This window comes from Calliopsis andreniformis, chromosome 12 (assembly GCF_051401765.1).
Source record: "Calliopsis andreniformis isolate RMS-2024a chromosome 12, iyCalAndr_principal, whole genome shotgun sequence".
NCBI lineage: Eukaryota > Metazoa > Arthropoda > Insecta > Hymenoptera > Andrenidae > Calliopsis > Calliopsis andreniformis.
The window spans coordinates 11,277,368-11,294,744 of NC_135073.1; the positions used below are offsets into that span (position 1 = coordinate 11,277,368).

General features: G+C 38.5%; 1 protein-coding gene across 16 annotated transcripts in view; it reads right to left on the reverse strand.

Annotated features, from left to right (window-relative positions):
* Positions 1-16,772, reverse strand: part of Patronin (calmodulin-regulated spectrin-associated protein patronin) — a 71,781-nt gene extending 55,009 nt beyond the window's left edge. For 10 of the 16 annotated variants that reach the window (XM_076389213.1, XM_076389217.1, XM_076389222.1 and 7 more), the window contains exons 1-2: positions 16,586-16,771; positions 15,879-16,318 (exon numbers count right to left, since the gene is read on the reverse strand). In XM_076389213.1, coding sequence (XP_076245328.1) covers positions 15,879-16,100 — 222 coding nt within the window. In that variant the 5' untranslated portion in view covers positions 16,101-16,318; positions 16,586-16,771. Of the gene's footprint in view, positions 1-2,799; positions 3,014-15,878; positions 16,319-16,585 lie in introns of those variants that run through there. The other 6 variants (XM_076389218.1, XM_076389215.1, XM_076389211.1 and 3 more) reach the window with 3 other exon arrangements.
* Between the last annotated feature and the right edge of the window lie 605 nt (positions 16,773-17,377).

Here is a 17,377-nt window from a genome sequence, read left to right on the forward strand (position 1 = left end):
ATTGTTGAAAGAAAACCATTAAAAACGAGTGCATCAGCCTTCCATATTTTAAGTACAGATACCTGTTTTTAAAACAAAAGAGGTATCTAATTTCACTGATTTTCCTTATAATTCTCACAAATATTTCAAAATGATGTATGCTGTGAATTAAATCACTCTAAATACAAATAAATATAAATTACTTATTAGTCTCACTAATCCAATTATAATAATAATATATACTATAATAATAATACTAGTTATGTATAAACAAACGTAAAAATACAATTTTATCTCATGAATGTTGTCACAGATCTTTTAATATCTACACATAAAGCCACAGAGACTCTAAGACTAAAAGCAAACATTGTCTCTAAATAGAGCAGGTAACACAGCAAACAGAACATTGGCGAAGATTGAATGGGTATCGTTCTCCAGAGGCATTGTTTCCTAGACACCGTCACCGTTTCATGGTTCGAGAGTGAAATCTTGTCCTTGACACTATTGTCCTTCGTCGCTGTGGACACACACGACGACATACCAGTGAACTACTGGTTGAACAATAATGATGCACGCGTGTTCATGGTGTATCCGCTGGCAGAAAATGTGACTCGCTGATGTAAACGTGCAATCGAAACCCAGAAACACATAAATCTGATCAAGGCAGTGTACGCTTCGAAAGATCCATGGATTGAAATTGATTCACGAACTGTTTCCTCGACCATGGGAATTTATTTCAATCTACGTGATAGACTGTTGCATCAATAAATCATTTGAGTTGTACGTATGAACAATTGGACTGTACAATGATATGAAGGAAGAACTGACGACTTTTATGCAAAAAATTGTAATTTATAATTTTGCTCGTTTTTTAGAGAGCTTGGAGTAGCATGAATATGGATTTATGAATTTTCGTTGAGGACAGATTTTTTGATCAATTTCCCTTGAAGGGAATTTAGATAGTAATTAGATTTGTGGGGATTGAAATTTCTCAGAAATTGAAGTGAAGTGAAAGATTGAACTTGGAAATTTAGAATGAACTAGGAAGAAACTGGAACTTTAACAAGGACGTCGTGAAACCTACTAACTATGCAACTTGTGAAGATCTACTTCTACGTGAACGGTATTGTGCCACCTTGACTATAAATCACCTAAATTCGAAACACGTATCGACTTTCAATGGAGACTGAAATAGCAATGAACATCATTTCAGAGAAAAACTATGTTACGCAGATTTTGCTTCTAAATTAACATTGTCAGTAGTAAACTGCTGAGAAACTTGCAAAATATGGTCCCAATATAAAACTTTATTCTTCGAGAATCGATATTTCAAGTTCTCACAACGAAGGATTCCATAAATCTGTGATGTCTGAGAAGAAAAATAAGCACAAAATGAATGAATGTTTGCAGACCTCCAGCAATTTTGCTGCAATATATCACCTCATTATTTTTCCTATAACAAACAACGCTCGAAGGTCACTTTCGCATAAAATATTCATTGCAGACCATATTTTTGCAAACATGACACATTTAACCTTGGAATACAGCACATAAATCCTGCATTTCAAATAATAACCAAAGATATTCATCATAACTCTGCAATTTTATTTAAAAACAGAATTAAAAACTTCATAAGGTCTCGAAACCTTCTTTAAAGACTTCACGCTGAGGCTCATTTCCAAGCGAGCAATTTTAAAAAATTCCCTCGCCATTACCAAAGACACAGGAACTATTTTATCTCGGCACGCTATCACCTACTCAAAAGAGACGATTCAGGAAATTGAAGGTCTTTCAACGAACAGTTCGTTTGAAAAATGTCAGAGGGAAAATTTCCTCTGGTGGCATCCATCGAGGATCGCGATATTCCTCGACGCTGAATCAAAAAAGACTCTCGACTCCTGACTGTGCCAACTGTTAAATTTCGGAGTGAAACAAAAGGATATACACAAAGACGTCGAGAGAAATCCATTTTCAAGCGTCGACAGTAAAAAGAGATTCGAGTCGACGATGTTGGCTCGGTTTTTTCGACGCACGAGAACACTGCGAATCCTTGTCCGCCAGCAATGGACCGTGAACCACTGTGTAGCTTAGCATTTTTCATCGATTAACGATAAATGTGGACGATGTATCTAGAGACACGTTTACTCGATGTGCTCTCGATACTCGACACTGCTGTATTGCTTAACGAGCAATCAACGATATCGCCAACTTTTCACTTTAAAATTGCATTATCTTCCGCACTGTTAATTGCACTGTGACCTCGTTGTCTAAGTACTGTAATCAGTAATTCATGCTCGATTATATATACAGTGATTCAGAACCTCAAGTGTTAGTTTAACTGACTGTATTTTAGGCGATCCAAAATAAAGTAGCTATAACTAAAAACTTCCATCGAATACATTACTAGGTCTATGTCTGTATGAAGTTTCTTCAATGCAAGAATGCCCCACATTTTCTGTAACTCCGTAACAGTTCTACGACCAATGCACAGAAGCAATATTTTGTCACACGATCTCATTGCAATCGTATGTCTGTCTTCATTATTCTGTGATTAGAAGACCAAAGGAAAACATGATCGCTATGAGATCGTGCGTCAAAATATAGTTCGCATTGGCTGTAACTCCCAAAAAGCTCGTAAGCTGAGAGACACTGAAACTGAAACGACAAAGTAGGGTCTTAAGCTCGCTGTCGTGAGCTAGCACTCGCTGAGAAGCGCTCTGGCTCCCTGACACAGAGACAAGTGGAAATTAACAGCGCGCAATCGCACGCCCTACATTACGCTAAACGTTGAAACGCATCATGGAGGATCTCATAACTTACATAAACGGTCGTGACGGTCGCGTTTCTAACCATGTCTCTGACGTCGTCTATTTCTCGTCTGGATGCTCCAGGCGCCGCGGGCGCCAACATCACTTCGCTCGCCATCCTCGATAATCGTTGCCCTTCGCAAGAAGAACGTCGCCAGAAATAATAGCACAGCACAATACGCGATTAATGGCTTCCGGGAGCTATCCACATATAGCTATGTCTCCTGTGGGAACACTGAAACTTTTCCACTATCCAGAACCACTTTACCTAGGGGCACACCTTTTTTCTTGAAAGCGTTGGCGCAGTTTTATAGCAATTTCTTCATAAATATTTAATGTCAACCTCACTGGTTTATAAAGGGAGTTTATATTATAGTTTATCCACGAAGATTGGTGGAGTTTGGTGAAAGATTTGTCACTGCTTGTGGCGTTCGTATCAAATTTTCGTTTATAACACGTAGAACGTTGATTACTGGAGCAGACTGATGAGTTGTTGAAAAAATGCTCCCATTGAAGGTAATTTCCATGGCGAACGCGTATGCATCCTGCTTTCTGAATATAATTGCCGAGTGAATCGAATTTCACGCGATGAGCTAGCAGTTGGTTTCAACGTGGTCGTTGAGTTAAAACACAGCATGCTTCGTGAGTTATCACATTTCCAGATACTCTGCTTTAGTTTCGTGCCTTGTGATAAAGTCAGGGGACACGGGGCACTGATAAAATTCGGTGCTCTGATACATGGAGAATCAGTCAGCCTGTTCTTCGGTTTAGTCACATTGTTGGAGAGCAATTCATTCAACTTGTCCAATCTTTTTTGTTGGAAAAATTTGTATAGACACGATGCAAAATAGTTTGTATGAAAGTGTAGAATTAATATTCTTCAGGGATGTTCATTTGTAGTTGGTTACTGATGGATGAGAGTATAAGCACTTTTTTGGGAAAACATGTTTTGAGGAGTATTATTGTTAAAATAGTTTTAACTTGAGATGAAAGTATCGATCTGCAATGGCTTAGAATTATGTAACTAACTTCACATTTTCCACTGATTTATATACTGATCCCAAGATTAAGTTTAATTCATGTTCTTCCATCGAATACAGATGGGTCCCAATAAAGGCACCTAGTGGTAACCTACATTTAAAGTTCCAAAAAGTAGCACAATCCACCAACCTTCAATGGAGGCTGCTCGAAGATCGAATCACTTTAGTTTCTGAACTTACATGCTCGTCAATAATCACTGAACATTTCCCAATTTTCCACAATTCAGTCCACGATGTCGATCAATCTCTTCAAGAAATTCCCAAATACACTCAGAAGTTTAGAAAGAAAACACAAAGCCCCAGGTCAAATCCTTCAAAATTGTAATTCTACAACTCTATCAATAGTCGCTGCTAAAAATCCAGAAGCTTCACATCTCCCTTCCCAATTTTCCACGATTCAGTTCATAATGTAAATCAATCTCTCCAAAGGACCCTGAATCCACCCAGAATCTCAGAACAAAAACACAAACCCCAACTCAAGCCACATTAAACCCCACCTCCACAACTCACCATCACCCCAAAAATAACAGAATCGTCTCAATCGAATTTCCCAGTTCCCCACAATTCGATGCACAGTCCCCTTCCCTTAACTCCACCCCCAAGCACCCTCAGAGCCACAGCCCCTCAACTCTGACCCTAAACGCACAGTAGTCACTCGAAACCGAGCACAGGGCGCAGTCACAGGTGAGACCACGCTCGCGTCACAATTCCATTTCCCGATTTTCCTCGACTCGGTCGACCCTGGTCAGTCCCCATTTCCCTGTCGACAGGCCCAGGGGGAAATCAGTCAGTGAGGCGCGTTAATCAGCGCGCCGCGCGGCATCCGAGAGAACGGAACTGACCGCGAATGCCAGAAGTGTTCCGAGTTTGGAACGAGACTAGAAGCGAAACGTGGCTTCATTCTGTCGTGCCAGAGAGAGAGAGAGAGAGAGAGGCCGAGGAGAGGACGAGAGGCGGTCTCGTGGTGGCTGCTGCGTGAGTCAGCTGGTGCCTCGACTCGTGCACTCGTGCAAACACGGATCGTTAGGTCGACGATGGAGCTGGCACGAGGGGAGAGGGAGCACGCGGATCATTGTGATTCACGTGAGTTCGCCAGTGGAGACGGCTGGCTGGCTCTGCAGGGGTGCACCTTTTGCTCGGAGGGACGTGACTGGGCGAGAACAGGGCTTCCTTTCGTGCAGATGCCTGTCGACGTATGTATACACGTCGTGTAATAAGCGTAATAAGGGGATCGCTCTTAATTGAGACTGTAATCAACGTCGGGACACTGTTTCGAGGAAAAGCAAGCGTGGTCGCGGCGAATGGTGAGATACCATAGGTGGCCGTGTGTAGAGAAGTGAAAGAGCGTGTGTGGCTCGTTGTCTGAGAGGGTTTTTTTAGAGTTTAATTGGGGGAGAATTTTTTAAGGGGTACTGCAGCGTGGAACGTGCTTTTTAGACCTGTTGGCTAGCTTTTTTGAAGAGAAATTATGTAGGTTTTTTTTTTGACTCTTTGTGTGTATTTATTTATGCTTCAGTGGGATTTGTAAATTTGTTTTCAAGAAAGAGAATCGACATTTAAAGCACTATCCTGTGATGAGCTCTAAAAATGTTCTTATAATTCCATAGTCAAATTTCCTACTGACACCAATTCTTAATTGTCCATTATTTTCGTTCATTCTAGCACCAATTTTATTTTGGTTTCAATTTTACATCTTATCCTTTAGAAAAGAAATGTTATATGTCGACGAGAATTGAAAGAACTTGTCTGGTACATTCTCAAAGAAGACTGAAGAAAAGTCTATGAATCATGTATGAGAAATGGGAGACGCCGAAAACCAGAAAAATTGAAGGAAAAATATGTCCCTTGAGGAGAAAATCTAAAACTGGAGTTAGATTCTAGGAAAATCAATGAACAGTACCACAAGATAACGATAAAAGAAAGTAGCAAAATAGAAAATATTTCTCTGCAAGAAGAGGCTTCTAGGAAACTGTCGAAGAAGTCTATTTTCGTAACGTCATGCTCCCACCTACCTATAAAATCCTTGACAGCATCTTCTAAGGAGAATAGGAAGCCATAACCGACTTCTAGCAGCAATATTCATTAAGGATTTCCTATTTCTCTAGTCAACCATATCTTAAAACAACCTGTTTAAAAGTGTGTTAAAATTTTCTAATTTAAATAATCAATTTTCATTAATCGAAATATACGAACTAATAAAAATACACTTCTCCACAACTGCACAGTTCTCGACACATTTAACAGAAACACTCGTGTGCAAACTGAAACTGGCACAAAGTAAACCTCGCCGCGAGTAATGTTATCGAGAAACTCTCCGAGCCCAGCAATTAGTTATTCCCCCACCACAGAAAAATACTACTAGCTCTGTAATTAACTATTTCGTTGACAGTGCCGTGAGAGCTTTATAAATAACTGGCTCTCGCATTGAGGCCTTTTAACGCAAGATGCTTTTGAATGAAAAACGATAGTGCATTTCAGGTGCAACTATCGTGCAGGCTTCATTGTATATTCTTTTCACGCGACTGTGCCCACGAAATCTTCGCTCGAGTAGTTCAAGGATACTTATGGAAATGCGCTGTAATTTTCTACAAAAGTGGACTGCGTGTAACATGACGAAGTTGCGTGTGATGCATCCATCACGAGGATGGAATTCGTTGCTTATCTAATCTAGCCACGTTTCTACCTAGCACCGTGATTCGTCCTGAACGATTTGCTGCCATGAAACGCTGCAGAAGATCTGAACACGTCTATCATCGACTCTGGGATTACGAACACGTTTATCTTCATTTTTATGCGTTTAGACGTAACATCGTACCGTGTCATTACCAATGTGTTATCTGTTGCTGATATATGATTGCAAGTGTAAATATTATGATATCTGAGATTCTTTTCTTTGGACGTAACTGATTATCGGATGGCGTCAGAAACTTTGCGAAAGTATATATTACATAAAAAACGACCTGACCTATGCATACGTAGAAACTTGTGGTAATCAATAGTAACTAGTGGTTGTTAATTAGAGCTATTTTCTTGTAATTATTCTGGAGAATATACTTTGATCTGACCCCATATTCTAAAGAAGTGGAAAAGTGTGTGTGGAAACTCACCTTGCTGAGAATTAAGTAGGCACTTTTTTTAAATTATGACTCAAATATTGAGCAGAGTGTATTTTTTTCATGCGCATAATTCAGTATGCGCCTAGATAAATGGTATAATGTTATAATTAACAATTGTTCATGGCTATGAGATCACGATTACGGTCAGGATTACCTGTTGAGAACAAGGCCAGTTTGTGTCAATTAAAAAACGCTTAATGTTTAAAGGAGAACGTTTTATGATGATGTCTCCACTGGAAGAGAACTACTTTTCCAATATGAATTATGCTTCATTCTCAAATTTTTAAACTTTTATATATTTAAAATATAAAATTTCGAATTTTCAAATTTCTAACGGTTAAATTTTCAAATTTTTAAACTTTTAAATATTTAAAATATAAAATTTCGAATTTTCAAATTTCTAACGGTTAAATTTTCAAATTTTTAAAATTTCATATTTTCATACTTTCAAATTTTCAAAACCTTTTCATATAGGTATTTATTCCAACTTCTACAATTCTATATTTTATCCCTAAAACCTCAATAAAGATAATTTCAGTTTGGCACGACAAGGGTTAAAATGGAAAACCAAAGGAAAAATTTAAAAAAATTCAGTTAATATTAATTTTACAGATAAGTACCATAGTTTCTACTTCTAATTAGAAAAGTTTAAAGAAATATCAACATCGAGAAAGGAAAATGAAAATCTTGCCTACTTAAATAACCACAAAATTTAAAAAAAGTGTCTGGAAATTCCACTAAAAACTACCACGATTGCTATTAAAAGCCAGAGAAATTGCTGTTCGAGATAAATTTAGGCACTTAATGGAATCGATCATGTGAAACGGATCCCTTTGTTTGAGATCTTTGTTCCAAACCTGTCGATTTATCTTCTCACAGTCCCTCAAGGCTTGATAGCCTGACAGAGGAAGTTTCAAACGTTGTAAATGCAAGCGTGTAACGCAACAACAACAACCTATCCCATGCCCCCGACGCCTCCACAATTCACAAGTTCTCCAACGACGTTTAAGTCTCGCTTTGGCCCCAGCCACCACCCACGCCACCTTCGCATTTTTCTTTACGGTTCACAGGATTTCGAAACTCCAAAGAAAGCCAAGTCCCTGATGAATTATGCAATTTCACTGCTCGAAATTATTTTCGAGCTTGCGTAATCTCCATAACTGAAGGCAAATGTTTGATCACCCATATAAAGGCAATCGTTAATCCTTTTTACCCAGTTGTTACACAATAATGCGCTGTGTCATTCATTCGATTTTTCGTTCTAAGAATTTAATGGTTGAAGAAACATCTTTCAAGTCTGCACTGGGTTTTATAGGTGATTTTCTCTTTTCCTGTAGCAATAATTCATAGATATAATTACTATTGATTAGTTTTTATTTGTAGAGTTGCAAGTTCTTGAGAAAAGAGTGGAAATTGTACAAATTCTGACCATATGTTATTTATTGATGGTTGTCGAAAATATAGACTCCTGAGGTTTTCAAGAGCTTAACTTCTTGGGTGCAGCGAGCGCAACTGAAGACAGGAAATGAAACATCCGTGTCACGACCAAAAGTAGATATTGACCTTTCCTGAGGCTTGAGAAACCACAAGAGGTTTCCCAAGAAAACCACCAATCCCTGATAATAGCTACACTCACTGGCAACCTAGCATATGTATAAGAATACGGTTCCCAAATTCCCCCAAAAATGCAGCAAAAAATTACACATGTAGATTCCTCTTTTTAAATCAAAATAACCACCAGCAATAATCCTCGTTGCACTCTATCACTTTCTAATTTCAGCATTCAATTTATTTTAGCATGAAAATCATACTGTGTGGCACAGATTTGTGGCTTCAAAATAATAATTATCAAAAAAGTCTTCACTACCCTTACTTTAAAAAATGATTTAAAACGCTAAGTGAATTCATTCTGTATAATAAAAAAAAAATTCAATTACATGGATCTCAAGAGGATAGAGCTATGCAATCTAAATCGCAATGAGTGTCCATATGTGGCACAGATATATAGCCTAGGCGTAAATCATGAATGTCTCGATTGCTCTAGAAGGTATCCTCAAGGTGCGCCAGAGCAGCGATTTTCCCCTTGGAAAAGATGTTTCTCTGTCCATCGGCCGTGGAGGTTGATGTTAATGCGACCATCCAGGAAAAGCCTCGATGCAAACGGTCTAGGCAAGAGGCTCCACGCTGGTCGTGACCAAACGCGATCGATCTGTCAAGATCATTGGAGCAAGCGATGCTTTATTTAGACGGTGAGTCCACTGACACCGACTCGCCAAGTTGCAATTAACGCGTTTCCTACATCGCTCTGCATATGGAAAACTGTCCACCATAGACTATTACTATGCTTTTAAGTTCCCTTATTAGGTGGAGTATAAAATTTTAATTAGAAGGCATGACCAAGAAAACAAATCAGTATTCTGAATGCATTAGGCTTGCACCTTAAAATATACTGAAAGAGTGGACATTTTGTTCATGACAAAACAACTATAAATTACTGTTTAATGAATATTTAACGTCTAATATTTAATACTTCAATACCATGCAATTTCGTTTCCTGGAATAAAAGAGAAATCGAGTTATAGAGCATTAACTCTCAGCTACTGGAGGTAGTTAAATTATCAGAAATGGTGATAGAAAATATATTATCCCTTAAACCCACATTACTGCTAATCTACATGGATTTCATAAAACATTAGATTATCGTATCTACAACATGGCTGTATAATTTTAATATTTCACTGAGAGGTAACGATGCTATTATTGTCTTAAATGCAGTCCGAGAAAATTTATGCAATCAAGAATTTGAAGACGTGAAAATACTATAGGCACGCTAGTTATTCATGTACTTTGGTCTCGAGTAAAAATCTTCAGAAAGTAAATAGCGGTGTCTATTTATAGAAGACGAAGGATGAATACATTCCACGAGCTATCAACGAAGTCGTTCGACCATTCACTAAACCCAGTGAAACGAAACTGAACGACTACAGATACTGGCTCCTGTAGCCTCAACTTAAAAGTCGTTTTAAAAGATCGTGGAGACGTAAAATTGTCAGATTTAGGGAAAATTACTTTCAGAGACGTCATATTTCAGAAGGCGACGCAATTCCCTGCAGTTCTTATCTGTTATCGCAAGAAAGGACACGAAATTTGTCGCTTTCATTGCAACTCAAACACTTTATCTTTTATCGCACGAATAAAATCAAATATCTTATTAGCTTTTCAGAAAAAATAATTCTGAAAGGAATTTCAAATTTATTAAGAGACAGAGGAGTCCTGAATGAACTCTTCAAAAATCAGAAGAAATATACCCAGCTGACATTGAACCAGGTCAGTGACTGAACCACTGCACAATGGAAACACGTGTACCAATTATGATCCACGCAGTAATTAATGATTAAGGAGGCGAGACGTCGACTTTATAATTTTACCATCGAATCGTGCGATTAGAGGCTGAGTAACACACCTGGCGAGATTTTTGCGAGCTGTCGACGTTACTTTCACTCTGAAACGAAACTACATTTTTCCCAGTTTCGCGAAAGCTGCTGAACAGTGATCCCTACGAAACCGATGACCCAGATTACGCGAACTCTTCGATGTAAGTATCGCAACTTGAAATGCCAGACAGGAACCGAACTCTCCTCCCCTGCCAGATTTTCCTATTCGACGAACCATAATTCTGGGACATTTTACTTGCAAGCTGCTTTCGGCTAACTTCCCTCGCGCTGCGTAATAACATCGCGTACGAACTATCTGTTTGCGGGTTTGACGTTTCCTAAGAAGTTAAGGCAAATACTGCTGTTCGCGAGATAGATACTCTTGATAAATAATGGCTGTTTGAGTACTGTGGTTCGAAGTCACTTTCGAGTGGAAATGGTTGCCATATGGGTTTCATAGTACCTAGTGGTAGATAATATAATAATATAATGTGGTATAATTTGCACAAAGTTACTGGTGGAGATTCATCTATCTAGGTACACACGTGTTTTGATATTATTCTGATAACCTACAGACGAAAATGGAGAAGAATTGAAGCATGTCTTTTATTTCTAAGTTAAGATCGTGACTTAGAGTGTCTAAGATAATATCATCCGTTTCACTTTTGATTAACTGTTGTGATATCGTTAATATCGAGGGCGATCATTTTTTAAGTTTACGTGGTCAGTTCTGAGTTTTATAATATTGTCAGGATGTATAGACTAATGTAACGCATAGATAAGAGACACGCCCTAGAGATTAAGTGCTCAGTTTCCGCAACATTAATCGGCGGAAACGATGGAGACCTCAAGATCCTTTTAGATCCTCTATCAGTCTATATGTCTTGTGTCTTATATTTTTATGCATTGCGTTGTGTATGTAAAAAGACAAAATAAAAAAATAAATGCTAAGTTGATAAAATTTTTAAATCTTTTTATACTTCTCAAAGTCATCCCAAGGTAACTTATTTCCCCAGAAAGATACCATCTCTTTCTTTTAATATTATGAAAGATACGTAAAAATTTATCGTATTCATTTACACACATCTCGAAGAAAGGACAGAATCATAAATTTACATGGAATATATGCACACAATGTTCCAAGATCTCTTGCATTTTTATGAAACGAATTCCAACATTTCTCAGAGTTTGTTGAATTTATTCAAAATAATTCCCTCAGTACTGCAATCTACCATCAGGATAAATCATGCAAGCATCCTATTTTCACTGTTCATAAATATCTCAATTCTCTGAATCGCGATATTCCATAGGCGTGGAGCCTCAGATCTTCAGATTCGAATTAGATTTCTTCCTTCAAAGAAGATTTGTTACGTTAAATTGCAGGTGTGGCGCAAAAGACCTGTGAGTTCATCAGATTCTCGTAATCCCATCAAACAGGTCATTCATACAATTTAAATAACCGTATAAAGCCCACAACTTTCATCCACAAATAATCGTATTACCTTTGACAACAAGTTTTCGATAAAACCCAACAATATAAAGTTATTCAAAAATAATGTAATTTGTGAAATATTTTTTGTATTAGGAATTTGAACCCCTGTACAAAGGTTATTCTGCAAATCCAGATACATGAATGTACAAAGTGTGTTGCAATTACAAACTTAATGTTCGAATCTGTTATTCAGTCAAACCCTATTTAGCAAGTATTACTTATGTTAAATCACTTGTGAAGTGTAAAATGCTCTCATATGAATATAATATGTATGGGAACATTAGATGGATTTGATATGGTAATATTTTACATTTTCAAATACTACGATATTTTGAATTAACTTCGTATCGTTGCATTTGATCGAAAACTCTTTGCCAGGGGTACTACCCTTGTACAATCAAATTCCTTGCATTCTTTCTTCACATCACTCTAACCAAATCTATGACTCCATCTATGTACTTATAACGAGTTAAAAATACAAGTCACTGTTGATGATAATTCATCATTCGATGAACTTGTTGATACCCATCTGAAACAGGTCACAAGACAGAGCCAGTACGCGAAAGGAAAAAGCGAAAGCCTGTTTCCAGCGCGTAAATCACCCGCTAATTACTCATTTTCGCAGAAGCATTCTCTCGATACTTCTTTCAAGGACTAATTCCCTGCATTCATGGCTGGCCATGGGGGAACAATTACAACTGTTAGCCCGATGAGTAATGAACCTCTATTGAGACAAACCTTTGCCTAAAGCCATGTCGTCATGTGTAATGCCCTTAACATCGATCATATCGCGAAATTAATCGAGCCAATCCAATAATTCAGATTTCAATTTCAATCTGGTTATACCGTTACCTACATATATGGCTCTTGCATCACGGCTAATATCAAGAGAATGATTTTTCAAAATGTTTGCTTAAAAATCCATAGTGCACAGTATTTTCAAATTTCTCGATTAAATGTATCTGTTACGAAATTTTGTTTTATTTCATTTAGCAGAACGTCAGAATCAAATAAAAATAACAGGGTTTCATTCCCTAAATTACTTTCCTATTAAACCCTGGTACCTTTCAAGCTCTCTTAAAAAACGTTTTTCATTTTTTTCACGTACCACCCTCTCGTGCCAAAATACGTATCCAAGAATGCGCGCGGGTCTGAACGAATTAACGACGTTAAAAGGCGATTTCTCGCACAGACCAAGGGAATGAAGAAAGAATTATTAGTTGGCAAGGGCAAGTGCTCGTCGTGATACACCTCGGTCACCGTTTCTTATGGCAGTTGCTCAGACTTCCAACACCTTTTTCGATAGAATAGAAAGAACGCAACCGTTCGTTTGGTCGCGTGCCAGGCTTGACCATCGATAACGAGGTCGCTATGATGCCTACATATTGATTGTTTATCGTCACCGGTTTGCGCAAGTTGCACTGTGCCAAGATTAACGGTGCAAAGGAAAACCGTGAGTTATGGGACAATGGCTGATCGAGAGGATGGAAGTTAATGGAATTCACAATTAGCTTCTTTGCACGGTGAATATGAAGGAAGCAGTAAAAGAAAACTATTACTACCCTTTGAGGACTGTACAGAAGAATATTTATTACAGACCTTTGCAATACTGGGTATTATTGAAAAATGAAAGTATTCTAAAAGGCAAAACTACTGTCAATCATTCTTTAATGAATATAATTTGTATTTGGTTTTGGATAGACCTGTATAATCCTATGTGTTCAGAATACAGAAAAGAAGAAAGCAATACTGCTACTTCTAATTTCTAATGAACCCTGTATACTGAACAATTATTACAAGATAACAAGATTAGGACTACGAATTTGAGATAATAATATGATTAAAAAATTCTATGATATCTTGTATTTTATATAGAATCCTAAAATAAAGAAGTTAATTATTTCAAGAACATGTTCTGAATTTCTAAGTTAATTATTAAAAGCAAACAGAAGAATTCAACAAGGAAGTCATGTACAATTGGTCATTTAACACAGAAGTGTATCTCTTCCTTTTCACGTTAAGGTAGATTCAAACTTCATCAGGTACAAGTGCTAATTGGAATACGGAACACGGATGTGATCAGCTTGTAACAAGCTTCGAACACACGGGCGTTGCGCAAAGATATCTTTTCATTGATCGAGCACGATGCTCCCTTTGCCAAACTGAATCAGTCGATTTACGACGCAACCACGACCCTTTCTACACGAAAAACTTAAAACAGCTGGTAATGCTTGAACGAGGGGCAATCGATCGTGTCTGTTTCATCAGTTTCAAAAACAGGATTTGTACATAGGAGTGGGCCATCGAGAAAGCGAAGCACGCTGCGGTAAACCGCGAAACAAGGAAACTTTTGTGCCTTTCTGATGCTGACTAGAATTTTAATTTGCTTTTTACTTTGTGGATAGGAAAAGTAGGTATATAGATATGTATGTGCAAATATTTTAATTCCTTTTTAAAATGATACTTCTTTTTGAGTATACGTGCTCAGTTATTTCTTTGACCATTGGAAGAGCTAATAAACAACCCAGTTTGAAAGAGAAGTTATTTTTGTGAGTGTTTTTTATTTCATGGCATTGTTTAAATAATAGATACTGATAATGATGTTAGATATTGCTTTTGTTAGAACATGCTATACAATGTTCTGAATAGAATTCAACTATCCGTAGCATGACTGAATGCATTCAATTGTCACTTTGTTTGTTACAGTAAAGCAAGAAATAGTCAATTAATTTTGGAAATAAATGCTAGTGCATTGTAGAATATAAAATGGGATTTATTATTCTATATCAAGAATAGTAATAAGTTCTTTTACTAATATACCTTGCGTAATTTCGTGAAGAACTAATTAGAAGTAAATTTGTTACTTCTGGAAACTCGCTATAAAATAAGCTTCATAAATTTATAGCTTCATTTGAATGAGTAAGAATTACTTCTAAGATACTATAATTAATGAATACAGAAAACTTCTAATATCATATTCATTTTCTGAAATCAAGAAGCTTTTTCATTAAGAACTTCCTTGCATGCATAATGAGCTAAGAAATAACTGGGTGCATACATGGAAACCTAATGATACATAAATTTAACAATCACCAAATACTGTAGTTATTAAGTAATTCAATGAAAAAACTATTGTAGTAATTATTATGTACATTCATAAGTAAGACAAATTTTAAATTCTTATTAATATAAAGTATTACTTGCAGATGATAATTATTGTACTATTACTACTGTGAATTTACAAGTGAATAAAAATTTTTTTAAATATGAATATGCAGAGAAAACTTAATGTAATGATGATATTATCTTCGCTAATACCATGAAATTAAAATTGTTTCATATCCCAAATCTATCCACAATTTACTGAATATATACGAGATGGACCTAAGTACACATAGAAAATACATGAAAACATGTTCCTTTCCTTTAAGTTATCAAAATAATTTCAAACTATGTAATAAAGCAGAGATATAATAAAACACGTGGCCTACTAAAAATGAAGCTAAAATCTTCAATAATAACCGTTTCACTATACAGAATATACACACATATACACCTTAAAGAAAGGAATACATGGAAAGTAATATCCGCATCTTCCAAGCCACAAAGCAGAATGTATAATTTACTAATACTATCTATACCCAATCATAAATCTCAGCTTTTATATACATTCATTAACCTTCGACTACTATTCCATTAATCAACATAAGACCGTAAAGAATACATAAAAGCAATAACATAAATACTAATCCTACTAAATACTTCTGATCTCCATCAAATCGACTTCCATCTTCGATACAGTCATCACAGAAACATAGCATGGTCCTAAATTAACACGCAAAACAATGCTACAGCAGAACACAAACAAATTCCAACACCTGACCAGCCCCCAAAAACCCTGCCCTCACAACCACGCTATGCTTCTGTCCTGACCATACCTGCAGGAAGACTATCACGTACATTTAAACACATTTCACACCATGTACTCAAGAAAGTGAAACACAACATACCTGACGGGAGTCGTAGGCGTCGGAGAAGTGTTCAGACTCGGCCCCAGCATGCTGTTGCTCGCCGGCAGGACCTTTACGTCGATCGTCACCCGCGTTACGATCCATTGCGTCGAGAACATGGACGACCGTATCGTGCAGGCCGTCGCACGTCCTATCCTCCGTCCTCGGGGCGGGTTCCTCTGTCTTGCCCTTGACGAAGAGGCGCGAGATCGCACTCCACATTCAACGAGATCACAGCATCCGCGACGATGGCAGCGACGTTCCGTACAAACGGGTCCTTGTTCTCGTCATAGCCGGCGTGACAAAATCCACTCGAACGAAATCCTCACGTTCCTTCCGGGGGGCGCGCGTGGCTTCCCTGTCAAGGTGTCATCGAGCACGCTCGCGAACCCCTGTCCCGTCGACTGAGAAACGCGAAGGTTAGAATCACCACCGTATACCTGCAGTTATGAAACAGAACACCATGAGCCACGTATCTCTATCAACGCACAAGCTACGAATCCTAAGCCTCATTATCCACCTGCATTCTATTAATAAGATTCTTTGAGAGAAAGTTTTTTAATTTCAATCTCCTGTCAAAAACACGAATTCTATGCGGCAGTTCGAACCTAAGTTAGGTTATGAACTCGATCCCCCGCGAATGTGACTTGTGTCGTTCTGTTCTACAGCCACAGATGCATCTCCCGAAGTAAGGTTAGAATACGCACCCGAACGATCCCTCAGCCACGCAACTCGTTCACGTTGCAACACGATCCTTCAGATTCACCCGACGCACACGCGTGAATCTTCGATCGAGGCCCACAGGAAAAGGCGGCAATTCGGGGGGAAATTCGAAACGGTTCGTGCAACACTTCGTGGGACCGCGGAACACAGCGATGTTTGGAACCCCCGAGGAGCGTTCCCACGAGCGCCGTGCGCAGCGTTGTTAAACAAGCGTGCCGGTTGATCGAGGCGGAACACTGCAAAGGACGAGAGAGCTAAGGACGTGTCCACCGAGGACTTCGCTATTTTTGTCGGCGGCTCGCGCGAGCGTTCCACGCTCCGCGGGCAATGTGCGAGCTTCCCTATCGATTTTGCGCGAAACGGTGGGAAAACCGAATATGGGGCGAACTCCTAGCAGGAGCGTGTCCCTTCGACGATCCAAGGGCAGCGTTCTGATTCTCGGCGCTCGAGAGGTCCCTGGCGTTCGGTGGTCGACTCCTTCGACGGGCCTCGCGAAAATGTTATTGGCACCTGTAAAAGGGGCGTACCTCGCGCGACCCTCGTAACGAGATGAATGGGTCCACTATCTCTCGCGGGTTATTGCTTTGGGATGAGTACGATGGTTTGTTCGCAGAATCTGTTCCTCTTCTTGTTATCCTACGATTCTGGTGTACGAATTCCAGGTGACAGCGGCACGAGGGCACACGAGAAGACTACGGTCGTACACAGCACAGACTTGAGCACTAGCACCCAACGATACGTCGGCTTCGCGAGATCGTTATTACTTAATCGTCGCG